A 15698-nucleotide genomic window follows, 5' to 3' on the forward strand; every position below is an offset into this window, starting at 1 on the left:
GCCACGGGCAACACTGTGATATGGAGCCATATTTATAGTTCCTGGTTAAACAATAACTGGCTGAGATGTGAAGTTACCGCCAAGTTTTCGTGGGAAAACAAGTTGTGTATAATTCAATACTTCAAAATGTCTTTTTAATGGCCTTTTGTTGATGAGACATTTACATGCAGCCATTACCTCGGCGTCTCAGTCACTCTGTATCTGATCAAACCTCTGACCTGTACCCACAATTCTTTGCAAACACTTCCACCGTCTCACCTGCTGTCTCGAAGCGCCAGTCTGTTTTTTTCTGCTTTATTTTCGGCACAGTAAAGGATTTATCCATAACAGAGCCGCTACATTGTTTTTGTATGCATCACTGACGGCACGCAGTCTGTGACCGACGCTCATTTTCTCCACACTGTGCGACTCCCTATTATCTTGTTGTCAGTGATGTGGAAACTTGAACTGTAGGTCAATCTTCACTCCCATAAATGCACAATGCACGAATCAAACATTTCTTCATTACATTTTTCTTTGCCTGATATCAGGGAGGATTGTGTCAACTTGTTACTCTCACTTTTCGTCTTCGGTCTCAAACGTACCTGAATCTAACGTCATTTTAAGTCGACGCTGATGCGGAGCTATGGCAAGAAGAGCGCCGGGCAACTAGATCAAATAGAAACACCATCGTTTCACTTTTTCCAGACTCAGACATTAAGAAATAGAGATCTAACTGTATTACGTATCCTGGAAGACAAAAAAAGCCCGAATTTCAAATGAATGAATGATATTCATCCGTCCAGTGAAATGCTACGACTGAGATTGAATGTTGATCACAATAATTTCAACTTTTGTGACACTGAAATTGAAGCTGCTGATCATCTGTTTGTCCATTTTAAACACTACTTCTGGGAGGATTTTCAGGACTGGCTGTCAATCAAAATCCAACTGCTTGCTCCTCTCACGAGAAAAAATATTGCGTTGGGTATTAACATGAAGGACATTGAGAGGATCATGACATTGACATTTCTAATACTCCTAGCTAAATTATTCATCCACATGCAGGAAAATTAAACCCATTTTATTCTGTTTTCAGTTGGGACTTTGTGGACAATCATCTCTGTACTTTAAGACTAATGAAAGCAAAACTTTTAAGTCTTTTAGAGCTTATGATGGAAAATATATATGATGATGACCCCTAGAGCTACTGTGGAAGAGGGCATTCTTACTATGATTATTATTTACCTTTTCCTGAATATATATATCATTACTATAATTGTATCATTATTAGATATAATTTGAGTTTCCTATCTAAAGTGCCTTGTATGTTAAAGGGAGAGCACTGGTTTTGAGTTTCTCCAGAGAGCAAGTTCTACAGTACTTCCGGGCCGCCTTTTGTCTTCCACTAGTCTACGTTCACATAAAGGGTTTCTTTCAACTGTCTATATGAAAAGCTGAAATATAATACTGAGGTATTCTGTCCATACCCTAATTAACAAAGTATCTACCACTGTACCTGCCAGTAAGACGTAAACACTTTGTCAGCTCGACATGTCAGCATTCACAAACCACAGCTCCATTTAGGGCTTTTGCACATTCCTGGCATGTACACTAGCTCTGCTAACAATCCCACAATGCAAAGCGTTGCATTTTATAGACAGGAACATTTTCATTGTGAGACTCAACACCATTAAGTTATGACACAAACATAATAAGTGTCAAAAATCTCAATTCATGGCTCACTACACAGTAAACTCTTATAGTCCATTAAATAGGGAGTGAATGAGTAAACAAGAAAGTGATTATGGGCGCAGCCCAGACATACCGGCGCGGTTTATAGATATTTGTGTATTGATATTTATTATTATTTGTGGCCGATAAGGGTCACTATTGATGACACAGCAGAGTGCCTCTTTCGACCCCCCCATATGCTACTCAGTGGGGGGGGGTTTGAACTACCATACACACTCTGCTGTGAACCTCTGGGCCGCTGCTCTGTGGCTCACTTTAGCTGTTTCGGATGATGTGCTAACCGCTTGTATCTGAGTTTGGATGAAGTGTGTGTTTTATGAAGCCTTATAGCCTGTTGGTGTCTATATGCAGGGGGTTAGCCAACTGTGGCTTGTATTGGTTCAATCACAAAATACAGCAGTGGTTGTTGCAGACACACCTGGTGGAGACCTGCACTCTACCGAGCGCACCGTATCTACTTTACTGTTTATTCAGCCAATATGCTTCCTGCTCGTTAACCATGATGCATTCTGGAGGTGTTGTGGATTGTTGCGCGACAACGTTCATAACACATTTTCCTTTGAATAGATTTGTGGAATAAGTGTTGCAGAAACACACTTATGTTGCCAAATCAAGACGAAAAAAAAAAAAAAGAACGTTGTAGATCAACAGTGTGAATGCTGTTCCACTACACACACTGCTTCGTCGTATCATCTCTACAATCTGCAATAGCAACCCAATCAAAACCACAGGATCTCCTATTAGGAAAAAGTTGGTGATACTCAGAGACAGTTGGATCTCTCTCTGGCCAAAGGGCAACACACTGCACCCAGTCCGTCATGGTAAAATGAGGTTTTCTCTCCTACTTTATTATCAGCACAGTACAGTTTGGGTGCAGTAAAAGAGTGTGGAATCTGGAACCCTCCAGCATCTGATGCTAGTCCACTTTGATAGGGGTGCTGGGATGATTGGGTCTGCTGTTGCTCTAGTGACTTGTGCGTTCTGAACCAGATTGCAATGGAAACCCAAAAGTGTGCTGAAGAACGCATGCAGTACACAGCGCTGTCCTTGAGTGGACTCGGGCATAGACAGAACAACACGGTGGTAAAAAAAACAAAAAAAAAACAGTGTGTTCTTTCTGCTTGGAAGCGTGGAACCTCAGGAAACATTCGTCATAAAGATCTCTGAGTCCTGAGCTAGACGGTGCTTATTATTTCTGAGTTTATTTTCTCAATGCCTTTTATATAACCATGATCATTCAAATGGAATCTGTTTAACGAATGTTCTGCTCTTTGTTTGCGAGTACGCTCATATTGATTGCTAGATAGATAAACGTTACCTTGACTTAAACTTCACTCTAAAGAAAATCTGAAGTACGGAAGAAGACAGTTTCAAAGACATATAAATGGAAGACTTGTCACGAGTGGCTCTTTGGTTCCCCCTCCGGCAATCAGTTTTGAGCTATATTATTAAGGGTATTGTATACAGTCAGTGATCTGTGGGGGGGATGAGATGAGATGAGGCTTTGCTTCATATCCTCTTTTAATTAATATCATTATCTACTGTCCTGCTAACCAGAACAACACGAGCGAAGATGAACACCCACATGTGCGGCGGCAGCAGCAGCAGCAGCGAGAGGCTCCACTAATTCAGAGTGGTAAAGCATCAGAGAGCCACATCAAACAGAAGGAAAGCCATATAGTATTTATCAGCCAACAAAGACACCGGCATTCACAATCTCACACACACTCACACACTCACACTCACACACACACACACACACACACACACACACACACACACACACGGGTGGACCCAGTGATGCACAGCAAGAATCTGATGTGTTTTCTTTATCATGTTAATCAGTTCCTTGGGGGTTGGTTGCCACAATAAAGTGAATAATAAATCACATACCAAAACTACTACGTATAGATCACTCACAGTATTCAAACCCGCTCCCCATTATCCTGCTTCTTTATTATTATCTCTTATTTCTCTTCGGTCTCTCGCTCCCTATTTTCTCAACACCTCCTCTCCTCTTTCCCCATTTAATCCTCCCTCTCTTTTTCCCTCCATCAGTCATTTTCATTTCTACCTGGAGCTGATCCCTCACTTGGCTGGGCTAAGCGTATGGGTAAACAAGAGCGAGGCAGTGCATTCTGGGCCATGGCCTTTGAGCTGAAAGTCCTATGAGAGGTTCATAGGTTTTCACTACACTTACTCACACACCCACAGAGAGAGAGAAAAGGATTTATTTTAGAGCATCTATTTTAATTTAAACTGCTAAATTCATGGAAATAGATGAATAGATTTGTTTTACGGACTGTTTTTTGGAATCTGCTAAAAATGTTGGAGTCAAACTATTATTAACATACTGGCTATGTATTGTCTGCAGCAAAGCATGTTTAATATTATTTCAATTTTAGTATCTGAGCAGGGGTTGTTTTTATAAAAAAGAAATGTATATGATTTCTTTTTACTTTAAAAAGACATTACATAATTTTTTTTTCTCACGCATCACAGCCGAGATCCTGCACATACAAAAAAACAGCATCAAGACAAAGGTCTTTTTATCTTTACAAGAATGGCTGAACAAACATCTGTACCTAGTGCTGAACTTTGTGCTATAACATTAACACACACACGCGGAGGCTTACCTTGTACCCCTGGTTGATGCCATTAATAAACTGCTGAGGCGGAGGGTTCCACGTGAAGCGGATGGTAGTCGAGTTGATAGCTAAAACTTCCACTTCCTGCGGAGGTGCTGTGGGAACTAAGCACACACACGTAACATTTAGCTGTAATGGGATCACCACAGGGAAGAGGATGAGTGTTTAGATACACTGGAACAACATATATATATACGGCGACAGACTCGGAGCCCTAAGCTGCAGAAACAAACTGTTTTCAAGGTTACACTTTTACTTTTTCAACAAGTTGTTCTTTTACATATATATCATACAGCACCATATTTCACATTGATATTCAGTTCATTTTTTTAATTTAAAATATCTGCTAGCCTTGCAAAAGTTAAATGCCAAACCCCACACTGCTATTCTCTGCTGCAAAATGACCTAATTTCTCAATAAAATTCATCTCATCTATTGTATTTTGCATTCCCGTATTTTGCATAGTATCAGATGAGCGATAAGTGAGATAGGGGCGCTGCCCCTTCAGTGACAGGGGCTGAACAATGACGGCTCATAAATGATGAATTAAATCTATTACGCCTTTCAGTAAGTGACCTCAGGAGGACAGACAGTGGCCACAGAAAGTTAGATGACTCACTGGAGTTGTTGGTTCAGTCCCGTAGACACATCACTCTCCCTTTACTGCAGCCCTGTCAACCTTTATTACCCACATGATGTAACTGCATAGGCTGCGACGCCATGATTCATTGACTAAAAATCTGAATGGAATAGATACAAGAACAATGACGCTGGATTTGTATGAATGCTTAACTTTCTGATGGTACTCACATTAAGTTGGAGGACTCCCAAGAGGCAGATGTTAAAAAAGGATGGTAATATGGAGGATGAGATATCCTGGTTTTTATTTTGCGGAATGGATCAAGCTTAACAAACTTGGATCTTATATTTCCCAAAATGCAACTTAGGATAGTTTATTTTCATCTTTAGAAAATCGATGCCTCCTGAATGCACACTTCTTTCAAACCCCACACATCCACTATGTAGGTTTACCCCAAATAACCCTGGTGACATCATCAGGGTTATCTTTTCAAACGTTTCCCTCTAGAGCCACAGCCTGCATAGTTCTCCTAGTGACGGGTATATACACTTTGTTATTTATGCTTTGTTGGACAGAGAAAAATAAATCCACACATCTATTTTCTAACAATCAGAAATAAAATAGCTTTTTCTTTGTTTAAATTTGAATCCCAGCTCAAAGATTCAACAATGAAAATTTAAATAATAAGAATTTTCAGTCAAACTAAAGCAGAATAGTAATAATTTACATAGTAAATAGCAGAATAGCTTTATTTATCGTGCACCAGAGAGTGACACGGAACTGACAGAGTGCTACGAGACATAGACGATTGTGGAATATACTGCGATGCCTAATAACGGAGCAATTTTTCCTTTGAAAAGTAGGTTAAAAAAAAAAAAGTAGGCTGGCGGGAGGTAAATATGGTAACAAGGACCAAATATGTAGCGTTCACACAAGTTGGTCCACTGTCTCTTATGTTTACTTTTCTTATTTTTCCCTTCATGTCAGTGTATGAATGTGCCTCAACATGTGAACCTTTAGGATTTATATGGAATCTATCAGACCAGCAGGTCAGCTGGAGAAAGAGGGTCCATGATTACATTAAAGCCAGGAAGAGCAGAGTGGAGTGTGACTGCGAAATATGTGTGCGCTTATACATACTGCATGTGTGTCTGTGGGCACACGTTACGGTGATTACACTATAAAGGGTTTATGCTGATGCTGGAGAGCCACAGAGTGATAATGCACTGTTGCATGATGGGAATGGCCTTTACATCTCGTGTTTGAGCCAAAGAGGCCAGACGGCACAGAGACACACTGCGCGTATACGGAGCAATAACTAGTAGAGAAAAGGATAGTGAGAGAAAGAGTCTACCAATGAGAAGACAAGCGAGGAAGACGGAAGATTAATTGATGTTAAAGATGCTCCCCCGCCCCCCCCAACCCCCTCGCCATGCCGACTGTACTCCAGGGGATCGGCTTCTAACCCCTCGCAGCTCACAGCTACAGATAAAACGCTAAACTCCGTCCTCTGGGGGAATCTTAGTATGCGCGTATGCCTGTGTGAGAGAGAGAGAGAGCGGGAGGAGAGCAATGTTATCAGAGTCTAACACTGACTTCAACCACATCCTCCCAGAGATAGTGAGAGAGAACATGTCCAGTCCATTGGAGCCACTCCCATTAAACCACATTAGAATAATTAATGAGCCTAACTCCCTCTCCTGAGTCTATAAACCTGTCCTGAACTCTTGTAATAATGACTGCGAGTTTTATGTGCACATGTGTGTGTGTGTGTGTGTGTGAGTGTATGAAGCTCAGTCTATCTTTAATAAATATAATATATTGTTGGAATAAAAGTCAGGGAAGAGAGGAGCACGGGGTTTTGAAGAAGATTTACCCCCACGACCACTTCCTCTCGTCTCTCCCTACATCTGCATGGATTTATGTTGGACAGACTTAAAAGTGTGTTCCTCCGTGCAGCCATGTTTATTGCAATCAACACATTATATCATTGTGTCACATCATATGTATAGAGCGGTTCAGACTCTCTTTCCCTTCAAACTTCCTACAGCTCCTCCGGCAGCACCCCGTGGTGCTCCTTGGCCAGATGGGAGGCGTAATCCCTCCAGCAAGACCTGCGTCGGCCCTGGAGTCTCCTCCTAGTTGGTTGAAGTCGAGATGTCTTTGAGGGGGACGCCTCAGGGGCAACTTTAACAAGTCTGAGCTGCATCAAGTGGCTCCACATCCTGTCACTGAGAGCGAAGACGACCAGCCCGCTGCCTGTAACTGTGATCTCAGTCACTGGATCGCAAACTAAGCAGGTAAAAACCATCGGGGATGCTCTACCCCATCGCTACTACAACCCGCTGCCATTATAGAGAATGTATCTCTGTAGTGTACTGCAGTGGAGACGTTTTTAGAGACGTGTGCTTCCACACAATTGCTTTAAAATGTATCCACATTAAAAAGCAAATATAGGTAATGCATAAGTGTGGGAAATGCCACATGACAGTTTTTGTAAAAGTTTGTTTCGGTTGGAAACCTATGGCCTTCATACTTGTTATTCTCTTTGATATCATTAATAATAAAGGTAGATATTTCTATCTACAGCTGATGCCTGTTACTCAAGCTCACAGAGTCCATGAAATAATGGTCTCCCTATTCATATATGTACCTCCACCAAATCTAAATGTGGGGTTCTTGTATTCTTGCATATGAAATAAGAAGAAGTACCAAGGTTTGGTATATTGACAACAATCTATTAATCAGACATCTCTTGTAAATGATAAATGGACTGTACTTATAGAGCGCTTTTCTAGTCTTCTGATTCAAATCGCTGTAACACCACATGTCATCATTCACACCCATTTTTACACTGATGTTCAGGGGCTACCATGCAAGGTGCCCCCTGCACATCAGGACTAACAGTCATAATACATTCACAGCTACCGGAGCAATTTGGGGTTAAATGTCTCGCCTAAGGAAACATTGGCTAGCCGGGGATCGATCCGCCGATCCTCTGATTAGAGGACGACCCTGCTCTACCACTGAGCCACGGTCGTCTCGTCTCATCTCAAAGTTCTAATCATCGAGCAATTAATAACGAATCTATTTCAAGAATTTATTTGACAACCCGGGAACACTTCGAGACACTCCAGCGTTGTCTCACACACATTTTGCCCCCCCAGTGTAACGTAATAACAAAATGGGAACATGTGTGCGTTTAATGTGATGGGAGGTCTTTTTTGGTCCAGGATTTAAGGACTCGAGGAGCAAGGAAGTGCTTCTTTTGGGCAGTTAATTAAAGTAATGTACACTGAAAGATTATGCTACTAATATAGTTATGCTGAAATACTCAAAGTTCAGTGATGTGTGTGTGTGTGTGTGTGTGTGTGTGTGTGTGTGTGTATGCACGGACTGTCGATCGACATAATGTCTCAAAATGTCTTGGTACATTTGCTTTCCCCTCCAAGATGGAGAAATAGAAATTGTTGCGTTGGTGTGTGTTTTGACTCACCTCCCTGCAGAGTGTACTCAGTGACAGGGCTGCTGTAGACGCCCAGGCCGGCTCCAGTGAAGGCAGCCACCTGGATCTGGTATTGTGTCCAGATGATCAGATCTTTCAGCAGACAGTAGTTGGTCTCTGGGCTGCTGATGTTCTTCTCCTGGTAGTCCCCCGGCAGCCCTGCCAGACGGTACCTACACACACACACACACACACACACACAAACTTGTAAATATATTGGTTTGTAGCTAAACAAGTGGGAAAAGTGAACAAAGGATTCACTATAAGTCACAGACAAATGCATATACAGTATATTGCGGCTGTGGTAGAACAACGGACATTAATCTTAAGGGTTGATGGTTCAATCCCTAGCTCCTCCTTCCCACACTTTAAGAATCCATGAGTAAGAATCTTTGCTACTGATACATGTTTGTATATGTGTATTTAAGACCAACACATCACCATAAAAGACCAGTTTCTTCCCGACTGCAGCTGACTCTAGTCTCTCCCCATGGACTCTACACATTTCATTAATGTCAAGTTTCCACATCTGACTCAATGTGTTCGATTAAATGTGCAGTGGGTAAGATTTGGTGGCATCTACGGGGGGGTTGCAGATTGCGACCGACTGAAACGTCTTCGGTGTGCCAAGCATGTAGGACATGTGTGGCACGACGCAAAAACGCAGATGGCAAACAAATGAAAACACACTTATTATTAATGTATTCAATTTCTGCAAATTGACCCTCTAAATGCAACACACTGTTCCTTTAACACACGTTTGTTATTATCTTTGCCCATTGCACATTCTTTATACTATTTGAACATTCCTTGGTCAATATTTTTGCACATTCCATCCTCTTTGCATAACACAGTTCTTATCATTTTAAAAACGTTTCCTTTTTTTTTTTTTTTTTCCAGATTTTCCTATGTATAATTTGGATTTCAGTTATTTTGACTTTTGCAGTAATCGCTTTTTACTACTTCCCAAGCCTGAAAATACACAGAGCTTAACAAAATGATAATATAAAGCCACACTAGTGTTCATTTTGTATATTCCTAAATACAGATGTTGGCCATCTGGGAGGCAGAGAAACTATTCTGAAGGATCTTCTATTGTTGAAAAGTCGCTTGAATCACATCAGAACCCCTAAAATATATAAAAAAAACCTTTAATGCCTGGTAGTCGTCTCTGAATAGTGCACCTTCAAGGCCTTTGCTTTACCACATGTGATATAAATGTCCACTTAAAAGGATATATGACCCGACTAGACAGGGAGGTGTAATACCACTTAGGTATTGTACATATCTGATGGAGTTGAATGGAGTAATAATCCACATGTCAGCGTTTTAATATGGAGCCTATTGGGTGTAACAGGATATTCCAACGTTTCACCAGCTGAGTCAGCGCTCTTTCACACATGCACACTTTATACACACACACACACACACACACACACACACACACACACACACACACACACACACACACACACACATATATAAACATAGGGGGGGCGCCGGAGGCTGACAGGGGGTCTCTGTAGTGGAGAGGAGATAACCCCTTTCTCCTCTCTCTCTCCACTTGACACACTGACACTCACACTGGGGGACGAGGAGGACGAGGGGGGGGGGGGTGGGGGGGGCAGTGGGCGATCATGGGAGAAAGAGAGTGAGGATGTGCCAGCTGACACGAAAAGGAGAAAGGAGAATCCAGAGGGGAGGGCAGGGGGAGGTGGAAGCTCTGACCAATAAAGCTGAAATGATAGAGTGGCGATGTGCGAGTGTGCGTTTCTATTTTCCACTGATTTCTGAAGTGGCGGCAGATAACACACTGAACGACGATAAAGACCTGATAACTTCTACTGCAATTATATGCAAATTTCCGTGTGAGGCAGCTGATGGCAGTTTGATTACACCCAGTGTGTCACTCTTTAGGTAGACATCAAAGTGAAGGACGGTGTCGACCAAGGGCAGCCAGAGCAGTCTCTCTCTCTCTCTATATATATATGAAATACATTATATACATTCAAATAAATACATTATATACATTTTCATTGGTTTTCTCCTCCAAGGGCTGAGTTCCAGTGAGTTTGTCTGCATTAATGAGTAATCAGAGACTTCATTTTCACAGATGTTTCGTCTTTAAAACATGTGAAAGTAGTGAAAAAGGCCTGTCTCAATATTCCAGATTCCAAGGTGACCAAGTGAAATTGCTTGTTTTTGTCAAACAGTCCAAATAATCCAAATTTAAATACATTTTCAATGGTGTGAAACAGCCAAAAGAAGCAAATCCTCCCATTTTTAGAAGCTGTTACCAGCAAATGTTTGGTATTTTTCTTGATAAATTATTATCAAAATGGTTGAGAGTTTATTTTCTGCTATTTAACTAATCAATCACGCGACCAAATGTTTCTATAAACTAGAATCATTTCAAATGGGATACTGGTAGTCAGCTTAAAGACATCCATACTGTGCAGAGCTCCCAAAGATTTTTCCATGTCAGTGTTACAAAGCCAAATGTGTGTTTCATTGAGCGTATATAGATATATATATATATATACCTGAGAACATATCCTCGGAGGACTCCGTTGAGCTGGGGTTCTGGCGGAGGCTGCCACTGGACCATGATGGACTGGTTTGTCCGCCCACTGGCCACAATATTCTTCGGAGGAGCGCTGGGTGCCTCCTCCCTCAGCATCAATCTAACAAAACACACAAAAAAACCAGATGATTTTGATTACGTTTATTAGGCGTCTTGTAATGAGAATATCTGTGCTGTCAATCTAGCGTCCTCGCATATCCCTTACATGCACAGTTTTCACAGTAGCAGCATCATAGATAAGTAGGCTAGGAGTATCTTCATCTTTTCTAGACTGGGGGGGTCATGCTGTCTACAAACACATTATCATCACTGGACAGGACTGCAACTTATTATGGAGAATCCTCTCACAGCTTAAGCAGCTCTGATGAATTCTTATTGAATTCTGGCCTCATCTCTCTCAATCCCTCGTTCCACACGTGTATCTTGCAATTTCATCTAATACATTTGCGTCTCGTCTCTGGCTATATTGTTCATTTGTTTCATACAAACCGCCGCCGCTGGAAACGTTTAACGCATCACTTCCAGCGCGCCAGAGGATTTCTCCTGGGAATGATCGAGCGGAGCTGGGTGTTTAAAACAACAAATGTGAAAGCGTTCGTGAACTCGGCACAAGTCGAATCCCAACTGTGTTTTATTCACTGGCAGATTAGATCAACAAGCAGGCATTTACTGTCTGTGTATCGCAGATTTTATTTTAGTCTTTTTAACTTGAAGTTTTCTTTGTCTGGGCAGTTTCTATTTCAACCTCAACCAGCAGTAGTTAGTTGATCACTACTAGTTGAGATTGAGCATAGAGCTCTTTTTTTTTTTTTTCTCCCCTAGCGAGACGGCATGATCCCTCGCTCTCTCTGCCCTGGTCAACTCTCTTCTGTCTCTCCAAATCTCCTCCCCCCCATCTTTCCATTCCACACTTTGATCCCTTTCTCAATTTTTTTCTCTCGCCCATCTGCAAACTTTCACCTTTCATCCATCAAGTCCTTTGGCCTCAATTATTTCATCCTTCTATCTGTTACTCATCACCTTCCCTCCTCTTCTCCTCTCTCCCCTCCCCTCCCCTCCCTCCCTCCCCTCCCTCCCCTCCCTCCCCTCCATACCCCACCCGTGATTAAAGCTCCCAGCCCTCTCATGGTTGGTAAAGCACACAGGCTGAGCTGGTCAGCCTCTGGCTTTACTGTAAGCAGCTCAGCTAACGTAATCAGAGCCATATGTGCGCACACACACACACACACACACACACACACACACACACACACACACACACACACACACACATAAACAAATTTCTCCCAGCTTAAGACAGACTGCTACATCTGATGGTCTTTTCCCTTCCATGGATTATGTCTGGAGATTTACATCCATCCAACCCCCCCCCCCCCCCCCTCCCCGTCCACTCTGTGCCCCATGTCCCCCTGAATGATTCTCTGTGAGCTATTGAGCCATTAGCCGCGGTGTGGCTCTCCGTGTTCGTGCGTCTGAATCTGCCTATGAATGTGTGTGTGTGCACATCTTGGTGTGAAAGTTAGGGTGTTGGAAGCAGTTAGCTGGAGACTTGCGCAGGCGGATATATGGCACAGGCCAGTGGTTTTACAGCTGTGCTTTACTTCCATTAGGTTAGGCACTGTCAGACAGCACCAGGTGCTGCAGGCATACACATGTACAGTACGTACGCACACATAGACACACACAGACACATAGGCTAATGGGCCTTGTGTGAATGAGATGGGCATTAGTGTAGCCGCCTGGAAATGGGGAATATATATATAATCCTCAACTATGCCACTGCTTTTTGACTGAAATTGATGATGCACATTAATGCACACAAACTCACGCTACACAAACACCCACACGGCCCCGTACAGTACTGAACAGATGCGGCCGTTCACTGCAAGTAAAACGCACACAAATGCACACTGACACGTTTGTACTCAATAGCAGAAACTCCATGTGAATTGCCTTAATTCCCTCCAAACCATTTACGGGTAAATATTTCATACAGTGGGGTTCAGTATGAGGACATCCGCTTCACACCAGAGATTAAATATACAATCCCCAACCCACCCTCTCCACTTCACATCCACCCAAACCTCATTCGTGCAAACAGCCATACATGTACCGCGAGCAAACAAACCCAAACACAGCCCGTAACTTTGTCTGAACACTGCGTGACACACTTTCTCTGTCCCCTGTTATTAAGGAAAAGAGGACATTTTCTGCAGGAGATTTACATGTGTTTGTGTGTGTGTGTGTTTGGTGGTGGTGGTTTGTGAGTTCCTATGCTGTGGGAATTAGTAAAAGTTTCTATCTGTGTCATTCTCCACAGTTTAATGCCCACCGGCTTTCCTCACTTAGTCCACGACTCTTAAATTTAATGTTGTTACCAGGATGTTAAATCTGCCTCTATTCCAACAGGATCGTAAATCTTAGATCCAGCAGGAGTTGGAAATGGAGAGAAATAAGAAGCAGAAGGGCAACAGGAATAAAAAGGAAGAGAGAGAAACCAGATGTGACATGATTGGGTGAAACCAGCCAGATAGATTATCATATTTTCTTCTTGTTTGACACTGTAAGTCTTGTCTGCTTTAAATGTTGTGCTGTTTTTGCCGGAGGCTAAAAGATGCACAAATGGAGGAGGCTGACTCACTAATGAGACACTGTCGGGGAAAAAGACAAACTTTGTGCATTATTCTCACGACGGATCAAAACCAGCTGAGGTTGCTACTGTGTTCGGCACATCAGTAAAAAATAGATTTGTAGTCATATTACCTGCTCGGTCAATGGCACTTTGCTTGGCTGACTGTAATGTAATGTGCTGTCACGTCAGCTCATATTTACTGTACTTCCCCTCCTGATGTTTGATTTACTGTCACACCTTTAACACTAACAAAGCAAATAATAAGCGCAGCGTTACCTGCTGCTGGCTGTGTTTGTGTATACATATAATTAAAAGTGTGTGTGGGGGGGGGCGGGGGGGGGGGGGGGGGCACAGACGCCCTGCATCAAAGCGTGAAGTCCAGCGTCTGGCTGATTCAAGGCTGATTAGAGCTTTCACAAACAATGAGTAATCGATGGATGTAGCTGACCTCTGTGTTGCTGGAAATAAACAACAATATTTGTGCAGAAGCTCGGAGGGTCTCAACGTGTTTCTCAGGTGGTCTTTTTTTAGTACAAGCTTAACGGGGAGGCATATATTTAGAATATTTGCTTTTAGCCCGCAATGTCGTTCCACCACCGATACGGAACTATCTCAACCACTACTAGATGAACTACCATGACATGTGGAACAGACATTCCTTCAGAGCCATCGTCAGGTCAAAACTTGAATTTGTCCAAAGCTTTAGAGAGAAGATCTGCTTCAGAAACGTACATAAGCTACATGTAAACAGGTTCACACAAATAGATCTGTCTCTGGTAAAGTTTCTTGAGTCTGGTTCATATTCATGTTCATCCCCTCTTACATAATTGGCGTCTGTGTGATCTGAATAACTCATAAATACCTATAAAATCATATCGAGTGTCGAATGAAACAAGTCAGAGTGAAGTTAGGTTTCTACTATAGAAACAAATGCAGTTTTTTTTTTTATTTTGCTAAAAGCAAATGAATTCAACGGTGTCATCTGCAGTAAATGACGTTGATATGTTATACGGTACATGCAGTTCATCCTCTTTGAAAATGTTAGATTCAGTGAATCATGCTGCGTTATGATTCGTCTCTGACATCAATGCAGATTATATGTGAACGCTGGTTAAGCCTCCTTATACAACCGTAAAAATGGAACACTGGTACATTTTTCTTTATAAAGCCATATTACACAAACTACCTCCTTATCCGTGTTCTCCACTGACGCCTAACACAGCTGCGACCTTCGTCATGCGGACACATTGTGTACGTCGTTCCTCGCAGCCGCACCGTTTTTGAGTCATTTTCAACTGCATTGTTTTATAATAGTGGAAGATTATAAAAACAGGATTACGGACTATTTGAACGCTGAATGTACTTGTCCTGTTGCTAAACCACGCTGCTAATTCATTGGTTGATGCAATTTACTGCTTGTTTTCAGTCTGCGACTTTTAGGTGTCATTTGTGACTTTGTGTGTGAAACTTTAATGCTGCCGTCTTTTCCGGGACTTCCCCCTAAATCTCAAATGGGAGCCTCCTGGATGTTGAATCAAATAAATACATACAAATCTGCCCAGTTACATGTAAGCTGTAGCTTATTACCTCCTCTTCAAAAGTGTTGACTAAGGGGCTACGCAGCATACGGGGGACACAGCAAGAACTGACGAAGCCAATATTGTCTTTTCCTTCTACATTGTCTGTGTGTTGACGGAGAAAAAAAAAGAGGCAGTGGAAGAAATGCCTGTAATCTCGGCCATTTTGCTGGACAAACAAGATCTGGCAGAGCTTTAGTCAGCGCAAGCCTTCTCGCTGCAATCGTCTTGATGTTTCCTCTCTAAAGTTTAAAGTAAATAAATCACTCGCTATGCTATAGACACCTTCAGCACAGCCACGGTTAAACACAGATTTATTATTCAAGATTGACATGCTGGAAAGCCCAGGACAAATCTCTTGGAAATCTTTAAATCTCACAAAGCTGCTACAGCATTCATTTTTTTGCGTCTATTAGCGTGTGTGTGTGAAAAAGTGAG

The 15698-nt window shown here is 42.2% G+C and overlaps 1 protein-coding gene across 1 annotated transcript in view; it reads right to left on the minus strand.

Moving 5' to 3' along the window:
- sdk1a (sidekick cell adhesion molecule 1a) overlaps nucleotides 1-15698 on the minus strand; it is a 136848-nt gene that overhangs the window by 45097 nt on the left and 76053 nt on the right. The window contains exons 17-19 of the mRNA XM_068737439.1: nucleotides 11011-11151; nucleotides 8459-8640; nucleotides 4371-4486 (exon numbers count right to left, since the gene is read on the minus strand). Of these exons, the coding sequence (XP_068593540.1) occupies nucleotides 4371-4486; nucleotides 8459-8640; nucleotides 11011-11151 (439 nt within the window). The remainder of the gene's footprint in view (nucleotides 1-4370; nucleotides 4487-8458; nucleotides 8641-11010; nucleotides 11152-15698) is intronic.

Source organism: Cebidichthys violaceus, unplaced genomic scaffold (assembly GCF_023349555.1).
Source record: "Cebidichthys violaceus isolate CVI_PGR_0920_01 unplaced genomic scaffold, fCebVio1.0.p SCAF_79, whole genome shotgun sequence".
NCBI lineage: Eukaryota > Metazoa > Chordata > Actinopteri > Perciformes > Stichaeidae > Cebidichthys > Cebidichthys violaceus.